Genomic DNA, 19,797 nt, shown 5'->3' with positions numbered 1-19,797 from the left:
CCCTTGACCGACGGCGCGTAGTCGGTGCTGCCACCGCTGTAGATCTCTGCGACGAATTCCAGCGCCTGCCCGGGTTTCTGGCGGACCCAATACATGGTGTAACTCGCGAAGGTGAAGCCAGATCCGCGGCAGAGGAGGCGCAGGGACCCCCCGGGGGGCTGGAGGTCCCCCCCGGACTCCAGCAGGGTCACGGCCGCCCGGAGCCCTGCGGGAAAAAGGGGAGATGGGGATGAGGCGCCGGATCCGGCCATGTCCCGGGGTGGGCGTCGCGCTCCGGAGGCGGCCGTGACCCACCTGGGAGGGCCACGAGGACCAGGAGGAGGAGGAGGAGGATGGGGAGGTGCAAGGGTGCCAATTTGGGGCCAAGAGTCAGGATTTGGGGTCCCCAATGGAGATGTGGGGCCAAGAGTCGGGATTTGGGTCGGTGGTTGAGCTTTGCCCATCCCCATCTCCCCTTTTTCCCGCAGGGCTGCGGGCGGCCATGACCCTGCTGGAGTCCGGGGGGGACCTCCAGTCCCCCGGGGGGTCCCTGCGCCTCCTCTGCCGCGCCTCCGGCTTCAACTTCAGCAAATTCACGATGGGCTGGATCCGCCAGAAACCCGGGCAGGGGCTGGAATTCGCTGCGGAGATCAGCTACAATGGTCGCTGGGCCGGCTACGCTTCGTCGGTCAAGGGCCGGTTCACGATCTCCAGGGACAACGGGCAGAGCTCGCTGACGCTGACCATGAACAGCCTCAGGGACGAGGATTCCGCCGCCTATTTCTGCGCCAAATGTTTTAACAATGGTTGTGGTGCTGCTGCTGCTGCTCCTTATGGTGACAATGTCGGTGGTGGGCCCCGGCCCCATGAAATTGGCACGTCCATAAAGCATCCCAAAATCCCCACATCCTTCCCCCAAATCCTCACTGTCGCCCTCATACCTCGACCGTTTTCCCCCCAAACTCAACACTCGACTTCCTCCAGACCTTCGAGTCTTTGACCCAAATCTCGATGGTTCAGCCCCAAACTCGGAGCCTTTTTCCGGAGATTTCAACTGAGCGTTGCCCGCGAAGCTCCGTGGCTTCTGCCCCAGGAGTCGATTGGTTCGGTGCCAAATCTCAACCATCATTCTCAAAACTTCCCTGTTGGCACCAGATCTTGGTCTTTTTCCCCAAAAGCAGGTGCAGGCGATCGAGGTTTGGGTCGATGGTCAAGATCTGGGGCCAAAAGTCAAGATTTGGGGCCCGCCCTCAGATCCTTCCCCATAACCTCAATCGTCGGCCCCAAACCGTGACAATTTTCTCCAAATTCTGACTCCTTAACCCCGTCCGTTCCTGTCGCAGCCCGGACACCGAAATCCAGGGCTGCAGCGGGGGCTCCTTTGCTCTGCTTCGGCGCTCGGAGAAATCCCAGCCGGAGCTTTCCCGGCAGGGTCTCGAACGCGCCGAAACTCTCCGGCGAAAACGGGGGGAAATTCAGGAACTGCGGCAAAGGCTTTGGCACAACCCCACATCCAACACCGAACCGCTGCCTCCCGGCACCGGCTCAGCACCGGCTCAGCCTGGCACACCTGCAAACCTCGGAAGCCTTTCAGGGGCAGAGTGAGCCCAAAAAGTGCCCCGGGAAGAGGATGGGAAGGGGAGGAAGGAGAGAGGAGAGACAGGAAAAGTCCCCCCGAGCTCCGGGTTCCAGCGGGGGTGAGGTGGGAGCCCCAGGGCAGGGCAGGGCCAGAGCCTCAGGGCTGGGCTGGTGGAGATTTGGGTCAGACGGTCAAGACTGGGCGGGAAGTGGAGAGTTGGGGCCACGGTGGAAGAATTTGGGGCAAAAGGGTCAAGAATGGGGTCAGTGGCTGGGATTTGGGGGAAGGATGTGGGGATTTTGGGATGTTTGGGCACGGGGCGGTGGGGGCTGGGGCCACGGCCGGCATCGTCACCATAAGCAAAATTACCATCAGCATCCCTTGGCGCAGAAATAGGTGGCGGAATCCTCGTCCCTGAGGCTGTTCATGGTCAGCGTCACCGAGCTCTGCCCGTTGTCCCTGGAGATCCTGAACCGGCCCTGCACCGATGGCGTGTATCTGGTGTATCCATCACTGTCGATCCCTGTGACGAATTCCAGCCCCTGCCCGGGTCTCTGGCGCATCCAGCCCAGCCCGAATTTGCTGAAGTCGAAGCCGGATGCGCGGCAGAGGAGGCGCAGGGACCCCCCGGGGGGCTGGAGGTCCCCCCCGGACTCCAGCAGGGTCACGGCCGCCCGGAGCCCTGCGGGAAAAAGGGGAGATGGGGATGGGCAAAGCTCAACCACCGACCCAAATCCCGACTCTTGGCCCCACATCTCCATTGGGGACCCCAAATCCTGACTCTTGGCCCCAAATTGGCACCCTTGCACCTCCCCATCCTCCTCCTCCTCCTCCTCCTGGTCCTCGTGGGCCTCCCAGGTGGGTCCCGGCCGCCTCCGGAGCGCGACGCCCACCCCGGGACACGGCCGGATCCGGCGCCTCATCCCCATCTCCCCTTTTTCCCGCAGGGCTGCGGGCGGCCGTGACCCTGCTGGAGTCCGGGGGGGACCTCCAGCCCCCCGGGGGGTCCCTGCGCCTCCTCTGCCGCGGATCTGGATTCGACTTCAGCAACTTCGGGATGAGCTGGATCCGCCAGAAACCCGGGCAGGGGCTGGAATGGCTCGCGAGTATCAACAGCGATGGCAGCAGCACCTACTACGCGCCGTCGGTCAAGGGCCGGTTCACGATCTCCAGGGCCAACGGGCAGAGCTCAGTGACGCTGACCATGAACAGACTCAGGGACGAGGATTCCGCCACCTATTTCTGCGCCAAGGATGCTGGTGCTTGGTATGGTGCTTATGGTGCTGCTGCTGGCAGTGACGGTGACACAGCTGTGGACAATGCCACGCCCCCCATGAAGGGTCCTTAAAATCCCCAAACCCAAAGATCCTTCCCCAAAACTGGAACCGTTGAACCTCAGATCTCAGCCCTTTTCCCCAAACTCCCCCACTGCTGCCACAACTCTCAACTTTCTCCAGGATTTTGGCCACTTGTCCCAAATCTCCGCCTTTCCCTCAAACTTGGACCATTGGCCCCAAACCTGGGCTCCTACATTCCCCAAATCTCAGCCTTTCACCCCAGATTTCAGCCGTGGTCACCTCAAACCTCCACTGGTTCTGTCGGGCTTTGGGGAAGGGGTTGGGGTTTGGGGCAAAGGTGGTCAAGTTTTGGAGAAAGCGGTCAAAATGTGGGGAAACAGCCAAGGTTCGGCCAAGTGGTCGAGTTTTGGGGCCAAACCTTGAGTTGTGGGGTGAGCGGTCACCGCTGGCGTGAACGGGGCAGATTTGGGGCGAAGGGTCAAGAGTTGGGTGAGGAGTTGAAGCCAGAGGGAAGGATCTGGGCTTTGGGGACAGGCGGGGACAGCGAGGGTGGCGGTGGGGCCACGGCCGGCGGCGTCACCATGAGCAGGGGCAGGAGCACCGGCACCAGAACCCTTGGCACAGAAATAGGTGGCGGAATCCTCGTCCCTGAGGCTGCTCATGGTCAGCGTCACCGAGCTCTGCCCGTTGACCCTGGAGATCGTGAACCGGCCCTCGACCGACGATGCGTAGCTGGTGTAACTACCATCGTTGTTGATCCTGGCAACCAATTCCAGCCCCTGCCCGGATCTCTGCCGCACCCAGAGCATTCCAAATTGTCCAAAGTCGAACCCAGATGCGCGGCAGAGGAGGCGCAGGGAGCCCCGGGGGGCTGGAGGTCCCCCCGAGCCCCAGGAAGGTCCCTTCGTTCAGAGCCCCCAGGTGGGTCCCGGCCGCCTCCGGAGCGCGACGCCCACCCCGGGACACGGCCGGATCCGGCGCCTCATCCCCATCTCCCCTTTTTCCCGCAGGGCTCCGGGCGGCCGTGACCCTGCTGGAGTCCGGGGGGGACCTCCAGCCCCCCGGGGGGTCCCTGCGCCTCCTCTGCCGTGCATCCGGCTTCGACTTCAGCAAATTCGGGATGGGCTGGTACCGCCAGAAACCCGGGTAGGGGCTGGAATACGTCGCACAGATCGACAGCGGTGGCAGCACCTACTACGCGTCGTCGGTCAAGGGCCGGTTCACGATCTCCAGGGACAACGGGCAGAGCTCGCTGACGCTGACCATGAACAGCCTCAGGGACGAGGATTCCGCCACCTATTTCTGCGCCAAGGGTGTCTATGCTGGTACCGGTTGCTGTTATGGTGGTGATCACAGTTGTGGCTCCGCCCTCGTCGCTGGGTCCCCAAATGTCCCCAAAGCCCGGATCCTTCCCCCACATCTCAAGCACTGACCCAGGTTTTTGATCCGCAGCTCTGGGCCTGGCGTTGGCCTTCAGAGAAAGTTTTGGAGAACCAAGTTGAGATCCAGGGCCCCGTGCTGAGGTTTGGGGCCGGAGTCCCCAAAGGTTTGGACAAAGGGTCAAGAGTCGGATCGAGGGCTGAGGTTTGCAGAAAAGGTCCGGGGCTTTCAGGGCACCCGGGGCTGTGGAGAGAACCAGCACCCAGCTGAGCGGTACCGTAACCACTGTCACGTTTGGCACAGAAATAGGCGGCGGAATCCTCGTCCCTGAGGCTGTTCATGGTCAGCGTCAGCGAGCTCTGCCCGTTGTCCCTGGAGATCGTGAACCGGCCCTGCACCGACAGCGCGTATCTGGTGTCACTGCCATCGTTGCTGATCACGGCGATGAATTCCAGCCCCTGCCCGGGTTTCTGGCGGATCCAGAACATGGCAAATTGGCTGAAATCGAAGCCGGATGCGCGGCAGAGGAGGCGCAGGGACCCCCCGGGGGGCTGGAGGTCCCCCCCGGACTCCAGCAGGGTCACGGCCCGCCCGCAGCCCTGCGGGAAAAAGGGGAGATGGGGATGGGCAAAGCTCAACCACCGACCCAAATCCCGACTCTTGGCCCCACATCTCCATTGGGGACCCCAAATCCTGACTCTTGGCCCCAAATTGGCACCCTTGCACCTCCCCATCCTCCTCCTCCTCCTCCTGGTCCTCGTGGCCCTCCCAGGTGGGTCCCGGCCGCCTCCGGAGCGCGACGCCCACCCCGGGACACGGCCGGATCCGGCGCCTCATCCCCATCTCCCCTTTTTCCCGCAGGGCTCCGGGCGGCCGTGACCCTGCTGGAGTCCGGGGGGGACCTCTAGCTCCCCGGGGGCTCCCTGCGCCTCCTCTGCCGCGCATCTGGGTTCGACTTTGGACAATTTGGAATGCTCTGGGTGCGGCAGAGACCCGGGCAGGGGCTGGAATTGGTTGCCAGGATCAACAACGATGGTAGTTACACCAGCTACGCATCGTCGGTCGAGGGCCGGTTCACGATCTCCAGGGTCAACGGGCAGAGCTCGGTGACGCTGACCATGAGCAGCCTCAGGGACGAGGATTCCGCCGCCTATTTCTGTGCCAAGGGTTCTGGTGCCGGTGCTCCTGCCCCTGCTCATGGTGACGCTCCCGGCCGTGGCCCCGCCGCCACCCTCACTGTCCCCGCCTGTCCCCAAAGCCCAGATCCTTCGCTCAGGCTCTGACTCCTCACCCAACTCTTGACCCTTCGCCCCAAATCTGCCCTGTTCACGCCAGCGGTGACCGCTCACCCCACAACTCAAGGTTTGGCCCCAAAGCTCGACCACTTGGCCGGACCTTGGCTGTTTCCCCAGAACTCGACTTTGTCTCCAAAACTCGACTCCCTTTGTCTCCAAAACCCAACCGGTTCCCAAAGCCCGACAGAACCAGTGGAGGTTTGAGGTGACCACAGCTCAAATCTTGGGTGAAAGGCTGAGATTTGGGGGATGAAGGAGCCCAGGTTTGGGGCCAATGGTCCAAGTTTGAGGGAAAGGCGGAGATTTGGGACAAGTGGCCAAAATCCTGGAGAAAGTTGAGAGTTGTGGCAGCAGTGGGGGAGTTTGGGGAAAATGGTTGAGATTTGAGGGCAAGGGTTGAGATGTTGGGGAAGGCCGTTTGGGTGTGGGGACATTAAAAGACGCATCACGGGAGGGGTTGGGCTGCCCTCAGCTGCCTCATCAACGCTGCCAACATCACCAGCATTACCATACCAAGTACCAGCACCATCAGTTTTGGCGCAGAAATAGGTGGCGGAATCCTCGTCCCTGAGGCTGTTCATGGTCAGCGTCACCGAGCTCTGCCCGCCGTCTCTGGAGATCCTGAACCGGCCCTTGACCGATGATGCGTAGAAGGTGTAGCCATCGCCGTTGATACTCGCGATGAATTCCAGCGCCTGCCCGGGTTTCTGGCGGATCCAGAACATCCCGAATTGGCTGAAGTCGAAGCCGGAGGCGCGGCAGAGGAGGCGCAGGGACCCCCCGGGGGGCTGGAGGTCCCCCCCGGACTCCAGCAGGGTCACGGCCGCCCGGAGCCCGGTGGGAAAAAGGGGAGATGGGGATGGGCAAAGCTCAACCACCGACCCAAATCCCGACTCTTGGCCCCACATCTCCATTGGGGACCCCAAATCCTGACTCTTGGCCCCAAATTGGCGCCCTTGCACCTCCCCATCCTCCTCCTCGCCCTCCTGGCTCTTGTGGCCCTCCCAGGTGGGTCCCGGCCGCCTCCGGAGCGCGACGCCCACCCCGGGACACGGCCGGATCTGGCGCCTCATCCCCATCTCCCCTTTTTCTCGCAGGGCTCCGGGCGGCCGTGACCCTGCTGGAGTCTGGGGGGGGGTGAGAAGCCCCCCGGGGGGTCCCTGCGCCTCCTCTGCCGCGCATCCGGCTTCAAGTTTGAGGATTTCAACATGTTCTGGATCCGCCAGAGGCCCGGGAAGGCGCTGGAATGGGTGGCGTGGATCAGCAACAGCGGTGGCAGCAGCGGCTACGCGCCGTCGGTGCAGGGCCGGTTCAGGATCTCCAGGAACAACGGGCAGAGCTCGCTGACGCTGACCATGAACAGCCTCAGGGACGAGGATTCCGCCACCTATTTCTGCGGCAAACCGGCTGTTGCTGGTTGGGGTTTTGCTGCTGCTTTTGGTTATTCTGCTCCTCGTGGTGGTTTTGGCCCCTTTGCCCCAGTTCTTGACCCTTCAGCCCAAATCTCCCCCCTCTCCTCCCGTGTTCACCATTGACCCCAAACCCTCCCCCGGTTCTGCCCTGAACTCAGCGGGTTCAGCCCCAAATCTCCAGCGCTGACTTCAATCCTCAAGTCTCGACCCCCAGTCTGGGCTTTGTCCTTCAAACTTTGGCCCCAAAGTCACGATTGTGGCGCAATTCCCAAGATTTTGGTCAACGGCAGCGATCGGGCTCCGCGCTGAAGATTTGGGGCCAGCGGTCAAGCTTTGGGTCAGTGGCTGCGACTCGGGGCCAGCAGTGGGAATTTGGGGCAGAACAGGGCAAGTTTGAGGGCAAATGGCTGAGATTTGAGGGACAAGGTTGAGGTGAGGGGGGAAAAAGGGTCCGGATTTGGGGTCAGGGGCTGAGGTTTGGGGCAAGGACCTGGGGTTTGGGGACCGGTGGGGACCTGGCGATAGAGGTGGGGCCAAAGCCACCCCAAGCACCAGAATAACCAATATTGGCAGGACTGGCCCAACCGGGCCAAGCAGCAGCACATTTGGCGCAGAAATAGGTGGCGGAATCCTCGTCCCTGAGGCTGTTCATGGTCAGCGTCAGCGAGCTCTGCCCGTTGTCCCTGGAGATCCTGAACCGGCCCTGCACCGACGGATCGTAGTTGGTGCTGCTGCCATCGTTGTTGATACTCGCAATGTATTCCAACCCCTGCCCGGGTCTCTGTCGGACCCAGAGCATGTCGAAACTCCCAAAAGTGAACCCAGATGCGCGGCAGAGGAGGCGCAGGGACCCCCCGGGGGGCTTCTCACCCCCCCCCCCCGGACTCCAGCAGGGTCACGGCCGCCCGCAGCCCTGTGGGAAAAAGGGGAGATGGGGATGGGCAAAGCTCAACCACCGACCCAAATCCCGACTCTTGGCCCCACATCTCCATGGGGGACCCCAAATCCTGACTCTTGGCCCCAAATTGGCACCCTTGCACCTCCCCATCCTCCTCCTCCTCCTCCTCCTGGTCCTCGTGGCCCTCCCAGGTGGGCCCCAGCCGCCTCCGGAGCGCGACGCCCACCCCGGGACACGGCCGGATCCGGCGCCTCATCCCCATCTCCCCTTTTTCCCGCAGGGCTCCGGGCGGCCGTGACCCTGCTGGAGTCCGGGGGGGACCTCCAGCCCCCCGGGGGGTCCCTGCGCCTCCTCTGCCGCGCATCCGGCTTCGACTTCAGCAAATTCGCGATGAACTGGATCCGCCAGAAACCCGGGCAGGGGTTGGAATATGTTGCAAGTATCTACAGCGGTGGCAGCGCCTACTACGCGCCGTCGGTGCAGGGCCGGTTCACGATCTCCAGGGACAACGGGCAGAGCTTGCTGACGCTGACCATGAACAGCCTCAGGGACGAGGATTCCGCCACCTATTTCTGCGCCAAGGGTTCTGATGGTTATGGTGGTCATGATGACGTTCGTCGTGTTGGCCCCGTGCCCATCTCTGGGTCCCCAGTGTCCCCAGACCCCAGACCTTTCTCCCGTCCCCTCAATCCTTGTCCCAATTTTTGACCCTTTCCCTCCGCCTCCGACTGCTCTGGCCCCAAACCTCCACCTCTGGCCTCCAACCTCAACTCCCGGCCCCATATGGGTCCCATTTTCTCTCCTGCTCTCGACCTCACCCCTCAAATCTCAACCATTTCCCCCAAACTCCGCCATCCATTCCCCGACTTTCAACTTTCGCAGAATTTTCACCCCTTGACCCAAACCTCGAGGGTCCGTCCCCCAGACTCGTCCGTTCTTTGCAGATCTGAACCCAGAGCCTCCAGGGGTGGGCGGGACCGGCCCAGGTCCTGTCGTTGTTCCGGGATCCCCCGGCCTGCGGGAGAGGTCCCGGCTCGGGGAGGCCCCAGCAGAGGGAGTTGGATGGTCCAGGAGAGCTCCAGGGCTCTCGTTTTGGGGCCATTCCTGGGGCCCGAAAGATGGGATCGAGTCATAAAGGGAAAGGACCCCAATTAGAGGGAAGAGATCAGATCTGGGGGAAAATGTTTGAGATTTGGGCCAAGGCAACAGTGGCGGAGTTTGGGGGGAAAACTGGCCCAGATTTGAGGGCAAAGGTGGAGATTTTGGGGAAGGATCCGGGGATTCTGGGAAATTTGGGAACACAGAGATGGGGGCTTGGGACCACGATAAGCATCAGCATAACCACTATCAAAACGTTTGGCGCAGAAATAGGCGGCGGAATCCTCGTCCCTGAGGCTGTTCATGGTCAGCGTCACCGAGCTCTGCCCGTTGTCCCTGGAGATCCTGTACTGGCCCCGCACCGACAGCGCGTACTCGGTGTAACCACCACTGCTGGTGATCCCTGCGATGAATTCCAGCCCCTGCCGGGGTCTCTGTCGCACCCAGTGCATTCCAAACCCACCGAAACTGAACCCAGATGCGCGGCAGAGGAGGCGCAGGGAGCCCCGGGGGGCTGGAGGTCCCCCCGAGCCCCAGGAAGGTCCCTTCGTTCAGAGCCCCCAGGTGGGTCCCGGCCGCCTCCGCAGCGCGACGCCCACCCCGGGACACGGCCGGATCCGGCGCCTCATCCCCATCTCCCCTTTTTCCCGCAGGGCTGCGGGCGGCCGTGACCCTGCTGGAGTCCGGGGGGGACCTCCAGCCCCCCGGGGGGTCCCTGCGCCTCCTCTGCCGCGGATCTGAGTTCACCTTCGGCAGTTACACCATGTTCTGGATCCGCCAGAAACCCGGGCAGGGGCTGGAATGGGTCGCCAGTATCCACAAGGATGGCAGATTCCGGCGTGCACAGTCGGTGTGGGACCGGTTCACGATCTCCAGGGACAACGGGCAGAGCTCGCTGACGCTGACCATGAACAGCCTCAGGGACGAGGATTCCGCCACCTATTTCTGCGCCAAAGCTGTTGCTACTTGGGCTATTGATGCTGGTGCTGGTTGGGCTGATGCTGCTGCTGATCGTGCTCATTCCGGTGCTTGGGGTGGTTCTGGGCTCTCCCCCGTGGCCGGGTCCCCAGCTGTCCCCAAACCCCAGGTCCTTGCCCCAAACCTCAGCCCCTGACCCGGTTCTTGTCCACGGGTCCCAGCTCTGCACTGGTTCTGCCCCAAAGCTCCGCCCGTGAGCCCAGGTCTCACCTCTCGGCCCCAGCTCTTCAGCGCTCCTGCGGATTTGGGTGGAAAAGCCTCGGGATTGGCTGCCGGGAGGGAAGGTTGGGTGCCCATGGCTGAGATGTGGGGCCGAGCCCGTGGAACTCTGGGGCCGAGGGCCGCAAGGGCCGGGAGCGGAAATCTGGGCTGAAAGGCTGAGGTTGCGCTGATGGCTCTGGGCAAAGAGCCCGAGCTGGAGGCAGAGGCGAAGATTTGGGCCAAAAGGTGCAAAGTGTGGAGGAAGCCGAGAGCTGGGGCAGCAGTGGGGGAGTTTGGGGAAAAGGGCTGAGATTGGAGGGCCAGGGCTGAGATTTTGGGGAAGGATCTGGGGGTTTGGGGACTTTTAAAGACCCTTCATGGGGGGACATGGGGCCACCATCAGCTGCGTCACCAACACTGCCAATATCATCAACATCAGCATCATCATCAGCAGATTTGGCGCAGAAATAGGTGGCGGAATCCTCGTCCCTGAGGCTGTTCATGGTCAGCGTCACCGAACTCTGCCCGTTGTCCCTGGAGATCCTGAACCGGCCCTTGACCGACGAAGCGTACACGGTGGTGCCCCCACTGCTGGTGATCAGTGCGACGTATTCCAGCCCCTGCCCGGGTTTCTGGCGCACCCAGGACATCCCGAATTTGCTGAAGTCGAACCCGGATGCGCGGCAGAGGAGGCGCAGGGACCCCCCGGGGGGCTGGAGGTCCCCCCCGGACTCCAGCAGGGTCACGGCCGCCCGCAGCCCTGCGGGAAAAAGGGGAGATGGGGATGAGGCGCCGGATCCGGCCGTGTCCCGGGGTGGGCGTCGCGCTCCGGAGGCGGCCGGGACCCACCTGGGAGGGCCACGAGGACCAGGAGGAGGAGGAGGAGGAGGATGGGGAGGTGCAAGGGTGCCAATTTGGGGCCAAGAGTCAGGATTTGGGGTCCCCCATGGAGATGTGGGGCCAAGAGTCGGGATTTGGGTCGGTGGTTGAGCTTTGCCCATCCCCATCTCCCCTTTTTCCCGCAGGGCTGCGGGCGGCCGTGACCCTGCTGGAGTCCGGGGGGGACCTCCAGCCCCCCGGGGGGTCCCTGCGCCTCCTCTGCCGCGGATCTGGCTTCGACTTCAGCAAATTCGGGATGGGCTGGATGCGCCAGAAACCCGGGCAGGGGCTGGAATTCGTTGCCAGGATCAACAATGATGGTAGTTACACCTTCTACGCGCCATTGGTGCAGGGCCGGTTCACGATCTCCAGGGACAACGGGCAGAGCTCGGTGACGCTGACCATGAACAGCCTCAGGGACGAGGATTCCGCCACCTATTTCTGTGCCAAACGTGCTACTGGTACTTATGGTGCTGCTGCTGCTGGTGCTTATGGTGACGATGCCGGCCGTGGCCCCAGCCCCCACCGGCTGGTGCCCAAACATCCCAAAATCCCCACATCCTTCCCCCAAATCCCAGCCACTGACCCCATTCTTGACCCTTTTGCCCCAAATTCTTCCACCGTGGCCCCAACTCTCCACTTCCCGCCCAGTCTTGACCGTCTGACCCAAATCTCCACCAGCCCAGCCCTGAGGCTCTGGCCCTGCCCCGCCCTGGGGCTCCCACCTCACCCCCGCTGGAACCCGGAGCTCGGGGGGACTTTTCCTGTCTCTCCTCTCTCCTTCCTCCCCTTCCCGTCCTCTTCCCGGGGCACTTTTTGGGCTCACTCTGCCCCTGAAAGTCTCCCGAGGTTTGCAGGTGTGCCAGGCTGAGCCGGTGTCGAGCCGGTGCTGGGAGGCAGCGGTTCGGTGTTGGATGTGGGGTTGTGCCGAAGCCTTTGCCGCAGCTCCTGAATTTCCCCCCGTTTTGGAGAAAATTGTCGTGGTTTGGGGCCGACGATTGAGGTTATGGGGAAGGATCTCAGGGCTGGCCCAAAATCTTGACTTTTGGCCCCAAATCTTGACCATCCACCCAAACCTCGATCGCCCGCACCTGCTTTTGGGGAAAAAGATCAAGATCTGGTGCCAACAGGGAAGTTTTGAGAACGATGGTTGAGATTTGGCACCGAACCAATCGACTCCTGGGGCAGAAGCCGCGGAGCTTCGCGGGCAACGCTCAGTTGAAATCTCCGGAAAAAGGCTCCGAGTTTGGGGCTGAACCATCAAGATTTGGGTCAAAGGCTCGAAGGTCTGGAGGAAGTCGAGTGTTGAGTTTGGGGGGAAAACGGTGGCGGTATGAGGGCGACAGTGAGGATTTGGGGAAGGATGTGGGGATTTTGGGATGTTTTATGGACGCGCCAATTTCATGGGGCCGGGGCCCACCACCGACATTGTCACCATAACCACCACCACCAGCAGCAGAAACACCACAACCATTGCTGTAACATTTGGCGCAGAAATAGGTGGCGGAATCCTCGTCCCTGAGGCTGTTCATGGTCAGCGTCAGCGAGCTCTGCCCGTTGTCCCTGGAGATCGTGAACCGGCCCTTGACCGACGGCGCGTACCAGGTGCTGTAACCATTGCTCCAGATCCCTGCGACGAATTCCAGCCCCTGCCCGGGTTTCTGGCGCATCCAGAACATGTCGTAACTCCCAAAGTCGAAGCCGGATGCGCGGCAGAGGAGGCGCAGGGACCCCCCGGGGGGCTGGAGGTCCCCCCCGGACTCCAGCAGGGTCACGGCCGCCCGGAGCCCTGCGGGAAAAAGGGGAGATGGGGATGAGGCGCCGGATCCGGCCGTGTCCCGGGGTGGGCGTCGCGCTGCGGAGGCGGCCGGGACCCACCTGGGAGGGCCACGAGGACCAGGAGGAGGAGGAGGAGGATGGGGAGGTGCAAGGGTGCCAATTTGGGGCCAAGAGTCAGGATTTGGGGTCCCCCATGGAGATGTGGGGCCAAGAGTCGGGATTTGGGTCGGTGGTTGAGCTTTGCCCATCCCCATCTCCCCTTTTTCCCACCGGGCTCCGGGCGGCCGCCCCTGTTTGGCCGCAGTCGCCGTCGTTTCTCCGTCGAAGCCGGGAGGGGTTTGGGGCCGAAGGCCGAGATTTGGAGCGAGAATTCGGCGAAATCTCCTGTAAGAGGAGGAGTTTTGGGGGCTGAACCTCGAGTTTGGCGGAAACCCGGGAGATTTGGGTCGGAAACGGCGGAAATCGGGAGCTGAGGCAGCACCGGCCGAGTTCGGAGCCTTCTCTTGAGGTTCCAGGGACGAGGTTGAGCTCGGGGGCCCAGGAGGGCCCAAATTTCAGGGGAACCGTCGAGTTTTGGGTCGAGGAGCTGAGATTTGGGGACATTTGGGGACTTTTTGGGACATTTGGGGACATTTGGCCATCCTGCGCCCCAAATCCGGCAGTTCTCGCCCCAAATCCGGCAGTTTTTCCCCCAAATCCTCGTCCCGAGTGCTCCCCAAATCCCGCTGCTCCCCTCTGTGTCCCGGAAGAGATCCCGGGATTCCCTCGGACCTCTGGCTGATTTCCGCCCCCAAAATCCCACCCTCCCCTCCTCAAACCCCCTCATCGCCCCCAAAATCCCACTTTCCACCCCAAAATCCCTCTTTCTGCCCCCAAAATCCCACTTTCCGCCCCCAAATCCCACTTTCCGCCCCCAAAATCCCACTTTCTGCCCCCAAATCCCACTTTCCGCCCCCAAAATTCCCGTTTCCCGCCCCCAAAATCCCACTTTCTGCCCCCAAAATCCCACTTTCCGCCCCAAAATCCCACTTTCCGCCCCCAAAATCCCACTTTCCGCCCCCAAATCCCACTTTCCGCCCCCAAAATCCCACTTTCCGCCCCCAAATCCCACTTTCCGCCCCCAAAATCCCACTTTCCGCCCCCAAATCCCACTTTCCGCCCCCAAAATTCCCGTTTCCCGCCCCCAAAATCCCACTTTCTGCCCCCAAAATCCCACTTTCCACCCCAAAATCCCACTTTCTGCCCCAAAATCCCACTTTCCGCCCCCAAAATCCCACTTTCCGCCCCCAAAATCCCACTTTCCACCCCAAAATCCCACTTTCCGCCCCAAAATCCCTCTTTCTGCCCCCAAAATCTCACTTTCCGCCCCAAAATCCCACTTTCTGCCCCCAAAATCCCACTTTCCGCCCCAAAATCCCACTTTCCACCCCCAAATCCCCCTTTCCGCCCCCAAAATTCCGCTTCCTGCCCCCAAAATCCCTCTTTCCGCCCCAAAATCCCCCTTCCTGCCCCCAAAATTCCCGTTTTCCCCCCCTGCCTCCCAATTTCCCCCCAAAATCCTGTTTTTCCCGCAGGAATTCCCCCTTTTTTCCTCCCCCAAATCCCGTTTTTTCCCTAAATTCTCCCTCCCCATCCCCAAATCCCATTTTTTCCCCCCAAAATCCCGGTTCGCCCCCCCAAATTCCGATTTTTTCCCCAAAATCCCCATTTTGCCCGGTTTGCGCCCCCTGGCGGCCGCGCGGGGAATCGCCAAATTTGGGCTTTTCCGGCCCAAAAGCGGCGGCGATGACGTCACGGAGGAGAGCGGGGAATTAATTCCCGCCGTTAATTAAAGCCGATTAATCGCGATTAATTAATTCCACGTATTAATTAATTAATTTGGAAATTGTGATGAATTTGCTTTTAATCAATTCAATAATTAATTCTACCCTAGCTCAACTAATTAATGGAGTGGTTAATTAATTAATTGGGAACATGCAATAATTGTTGTGGTTTATTAATTAATTAATTGGATTAATCCCCAGGAGATTTTGCCATTAATTAACTCAGCACTGAAATAATTAATTAATCACGTAAATAATTTGTTCTCTTGAATTAATTAGAGGTTGCTATTAATCAATAGCAATTAATCAATCAATCAATTAATTAATCAATAAATTAATTGTATGCCTTCGATTAATCCCGACGGATTCGTTAATTAATTGGATTTCTGTGATTAATCCCGATCCGTTCATTCAGTAATCATCGTGGTTAATTAATCAATTGTCTGTCCGTGATTAATCCAGATTAATTAATTAATTGCACCCCTGTGATCGATCCTGATTAATCCCTTAATTAATTAACCGGATGCCTGTGATTAACTCCCATTCATTCATCCATTAATTAATTGGACTCCTGTGCTTGATCACAAGTAATTAATTAATTTATTGGATGCCTGTCATTAACCCCGATCCATTAATTAATTAAACAGACACCTGTGATTGACCCGGAACCACTAATTAATTAATGACCTTGATGCCTGCAATTAACCCCGATCCATTAATTAATCAAGCGGGCACCAGCAACTAACCCTGACCCATTAATTAATCTAATGGACTCCTGCAATTAGCTCCGATCCCTTAATTATTTAACTGGACACTGGCAATTAACCACAGTCCATTAATTAATCAACCGGATACCTGTGATTAACCCCAAATACATAAATTAATTGTTTGGGCCCAGTGATTAATCCGCATGGATCCTTTAATTAATTAATGGGACGCCTGCCAGTAACGCCGATCCATTAATTAATTAACTGCACCTGGTGATTAACCCCAGTCCATTAATTACTTAACGGAATGCCTGCAATGGACCTAAAGCCTTTAATTAATTAATTAATTGCACTCCTGCGATTAACTCGGGCCTATTAATTACTTAATGGGACGCCTGCAATTAACCCCGAGCCTTTAGTTAATTAATTAACTGGATGCCTGTGATTGACTCCGACCCATCAATTAATTAAAGGGATGTTTGCAATTAACCATGGTCCTTTAATTAATTATTTAATGACAATTAACCTGAATGGCTCCCTTAATTTACCGCACTCCTGCAATTAACCCGGGCCCATTAATTACTTAAAGGGACACCTGCAGTTAACCTAAATCCTTTCATTAATTAATTAATTAATAGTAACCGGAATGGACCCATTAATTTACTGCACTCCCGCAATTAACCCGGGCCCATTAATTACTTAAAGGGACACCTGCAGTTAACCTAAATCTTTTAATTAATTAATTAATATTAACTGGAATGGACACATTAATTAACCACACTCCCGCAATTAACCCGGACCTATTAATTACTTGGAGGGACGCCTGCAATTAACCGAAATCCTTTAATTAATTATTTAATTAATGGCACTTAACCTGAATGGACCCATTAATTAAATGCACTCCAGGAATTAGCCTGGACCCATTAATTACTCAGAGGGACACCTGCAATTAACCTAAATCCTTTAATTAATTAATTAATGACGATTAACCCGGGCCCATTAATTACTCAGAGGGACACCTGCAATTAACCTGAATCCTTTAATTAATTACTTAATGGCGATTAACCCGGGCCCATTATTTACTCAGAGGGACACCTGCAATTAACCTGAATTCATTAATTAATTAACGGCGATTAACCCAGACCCATTAATCAAGGAATCGGACTCCCGCAATCAACCCCGACCCCATAATTACTCAACGCCGCACCTGCAACCGACCAACCCGAACCAAACAACCCCAATTAGCCCTTCCCTAATTAACCTCCCCCCAACCCCCACTTTCCCGCCAAAACCCCCCCACCCCCCCCCCGGGCTAAGCCCCGCCCCCTTTCCCCCCAAGCCCCGCCCCTTTGCCCCATAAAAGCCCCGCGGGGACCCCAGACCGGCACATCCCGGCCATGGCTTCGAGCTCCCTCCCGGTCCTCGCCCTCCTGGCTCTCGTGGCCCTCCCAGGTGGGTCCCGGCCGCCTCCGGAGCGCGACGCCCACCCCGGGACACGGCCGGATCCGGCGCCTCATCCCCATCTCCCCTTTTTCCCGCAGGGCTCCGGGCGGCCGTGACCCTGCTGGAGTCCGGGGGGGACCTCCAGCCCCCCGGGGGGTCCCTGCGCCTCCTCTGCCGCGGATCTGGCTCCGGCCTCGCGCGATCCCACGTCCTCTGGATCCGCCAGGGCCCCGGGGCGGGGCTGGCGTTCGTCGCCGGGATCAGCCGCGAGGGATCGGAGGAGTACGCGGCGTCGGCGCGGGGCCGGTTCCGGATCGCCAGGGACGACGGGCGGGGCTCGGTGACGCTGGCCATGGACGGCCTCAGGGACGAGGATTCCGGCGCCTATTTCTGCGCCGCTCACAGTGGTGCCGGCGCCGGGGACGGGCGGATAAAAACCTCGGGGTGGTCCCCGGGGTGTGCCTGAGGTTGGGTTGGTCACGGTTGGGTGGAAGAGGGAAAGAGGAAAGAGGGGGTTGGGTTGAGTTGAGCTGAGTTGGTCACGGTTGAGTGGAAGAGGAAGGAGGGGGTTGGGTTGAGTTGGGTTGAGTTGGGCTGGTCACGGTTGAGTGGAAGAGGAAGTGGGGGTTGGGTTGAGTTGGATTGAGTTGACTGGAAGAGGAAAGAGGGGGTTGGGTTGAGTTGGGTCGGTCACAGTTGGGTGGAAGAGGAAGGAGGGGGTTGGGTTGACTTGGGTCGAGTTGGGTTGGTCATTGTTGAGTGGAAGAGGAAGGAAGGGTTGGGTTTAGTTGAGTTGAGTTGGGTTGAGCTGGGTCGGTCACGGTTGGGTGGAAGAGGAAGGAGGGGGTTGGGTTGAGTTGAGCTGAGTTGAGTTGAGTTGAGTTGGGTCGAGTTGAGCTGGTCACGGTTGAGTGGAAGAGGAAGTGGGGGTTGGGTTGGGTTGCGTTGAGTTGAGTTGGGTCGAGTTGGGTTGAGCTGGGTCGGTCACGGTTGAGTGGAAGAGGAATTGGGGGTTGGGTTGAGTTGCGTTGAGTTGGGTCGAGCTGGGTCGGTCACGGTTGGGTGGAAGAGGAAAGAGGGGGTTGGGTTGAGTTGAGTTGAGCTGAGTTGAGCTGAGTTGGGTTGAGCTGGGTCGGTCACGGTTGAGTGGAAGAGGAATTGGGGGTTGGGTTGGGTTGAGTTGAGTTGAGTTGAGTTGGGTTGAGTTGGGTTGAGCTGGGTCGAGCTGGGTCGGTCACGGTTGAGTGGAAGAGGAAGGAAGGCGCCGGAGCAGCGCCGGAAGGAGACCAAACCCGGGGAGGGGGAGGGATGGGAGCCTTTGCTGATGATGAGACCCTTCCGTTGATGCCGAGACCCTTCCACCAAGGTCAAGACCCCTTGGATGGACCTTGAGAGCCGCTGGGTGGACGTAGGGACGCCGTGGGTGGACATCGGGACCCTTCCATGATGGTCAGGACCCCCTGGAGGAAGGTCAAGACCTTTTGGGTGGACGTTGGGACACCTCGGATGGACACCGAGACCCTTCCATGGGCACGGAGACCCTTTGGAGGAAGGTCAAGACCCTTTGGGTGGACACTGGAACCTCTGGATGGACACTGGAACCTCTGGGTGGACGTTTGGACCCAAAGCCGGCTGAACTTGGACCCTTTTTTGCCCATTTTGGACCCAAATCTGGATTAATTTCGACCCTTTTTCGCCCATTTTGGACCCAAATCTGGACTGATTTTGGCGCTTTTCCTCCAGCTTTTGCCCAAAATTGGGCTCATTTGGCCCTTTTTGCCCATTTTATCCCAAATCTGGATTAATTTTGACCTTTTTTTGCCCATTTTGGACCCAAATCTGGATTAATTTTGACCCTTTTTTGCCCATTTTGGACCCAAATCTGGACTGGTTTTGGCTCATTTTTCCATTTTGGACCCAAATCTGGATTAATTTCGACCCTTTTTCGCCCATTTTGGACCCAAATCTGGATTAATTTTATCTCTTTTGGCCGTTTTTTGATCCAAATTCTGTCTCTTTTCCCACTTTTGCCCCAAATTTCGCCTCCTTTTGTCTCTTTTTTGCCTCTTTTTGCCCATTTCCCCCCAAAACCCGGAGCTATTTTTGGCCTTTTCCGCTTTCCTGACCCATTTCAACCCCAAAATTTGCATTTTTCACTCAAACTTTCGGTTTTTGCCCCAAATCTGGACTAATTCTGGCTTTTTTCAGCCATTTTGGACCCAAATCTGGATTAATTTTGGCTTTTTTGGGGCATTTTTTGACCCAAATCTGGATTAATTTTGGCCTTTTTTGGGCATTTTGGACCCAAATCCGGACTATTTTTGGCTCTTTTCCCATATTCTGACCCAAATTTTGGCTCCTTTTGGCTCTTTCTGGACACTTTTCACCCAAATTTGGGCTCCTTTTTGCCATTTTTGGACCATTTTGGAACCAAACCCGGAATAATTTGCTCTCTTTTGTTGATTTTTGACCCAAATTTGGGCTCGTTTTCCTCCTTTTCCCCATCCCTCCCCCAAATCTCGCCTGGATTCTCCCGATTTTTCCCAATTTCCCCCTTTTTGCCCTAAATCCCACCCGGATTTTCCCATTTTCCCCTTTTCCCCCCCAAATCCCACCCAGATTTTCCCGTTTTCTCCCTTTCCCCCCCCGAATTTTCCCATTTTCCCCCATTTTTCCCCATTCCCACCCGGATTTTCCCATTTTCCCCCTTTTCCCCTCCGGATTTTCCCGTTTCCCCCCATTTTTCCCCATTCCCGCCCAGATTTTCCCGCTCTCCCCCTTCCCCCCGCCCCGTTCCCGCCCGGATTTGCCCGAATTCGCCGTTTTTCGCCCCAAATCGCGGGCGGGGTTTCTGTCCCGGCCGTGTCACCGTGGGAGCGGCCCGGGCGCGGCTGCTGCTGCTGCTCCCGGGGGCGCGCGCTGCGCCAAAAACCCCAAATTGCGGCTTTTTCACCCATTTTGGGCCTCCCCGCCCTCAATTTGACCTTTTCCCGCCAAATCCCGGCTCCTTTTGCCCGGTTTTGCCCGGTTTTGCCCCAAAACCGGGAG

General features: G+C 58.5%; 3 long non-coding RNA genes and 2 gene segments (V, D, J or C); 2 read left to right on the top strand and 3 right to left on the bottom strand.

Annotated features, from left to right (window-relative positions):
* LOC125319289 overlaps positions 1–19,797 on the top strand; it is a 41,569-nt gene that overhangs the window by 3,819 nt on the left and 17,953 nt on the right.
* The window catches only part of LOC125319300, a 28,626-nt gene that overhangs the window by 6,922 nt on the left and 1,907 nt on the right, over positions 1–19,797 (bottom strand). The window contains exon 2 of the long non-coding RNA XR_007200656.1: positions 11,463–11,473. This is a non-coding gene — a long non-coding RNA (uncharacterized LOC125319300). The remainder of the gene's footprint in view (positions 1–11,462; positions 11,474–19,797) is intronic.
* Positions 2,616–8,450, bottom strand: LOC125319294. The gene is made up of 3 exons (XR_007200650.1): positions 8,408–8,450; positions 4,048–4,152; positions 2,616–2,689 (listed from the first exon to the last, which is right to left on the bottom strand). It is a non-coding gene; the product is annotated as an uncharacterized LOC125319294 (long non-coding RNA).
* Positions 16,666–18,611, top strand: LOC125319292. The segment is given in 3 exon segments: positions 16,666–16,758; positions 16,848–17,216; positions 18,116–18,611. Coding segments are annotated over 2 exon segments (423 nt in total).
* Positions 18,447–19,235, bottom strand: LOC125319295. Its single transcript, XR_007200651.1, has 2 exons — positions 18,605–19,235; positions 18,447–18,561 (listed from the first exon to the last, which is right to left on the bottom strand). It is a non-coding gene; the product is annotated as an uncharacterized LOC125319295 (long non-coding RNA).

Source organism: Corvus hawaiiensis, chromosome 40, assembly GCF_020740725.1.
Source record: "Corvus hawaiiensis isolate bCorHaw1 chromosome 40, bCorHaw1.pri.cur, whole genome shotgun sequence".
Lineage (NCBI taxonomy): Eukaryota > Metazoa > Chordata > Aves > Passeriformes > Corvidae > Corvus > Corvus hawaiiensis.
Note: the sequence above shows the minus strand (reverse complement) of the source record. Positions and strands in the feature narration are given on the sequence as shown.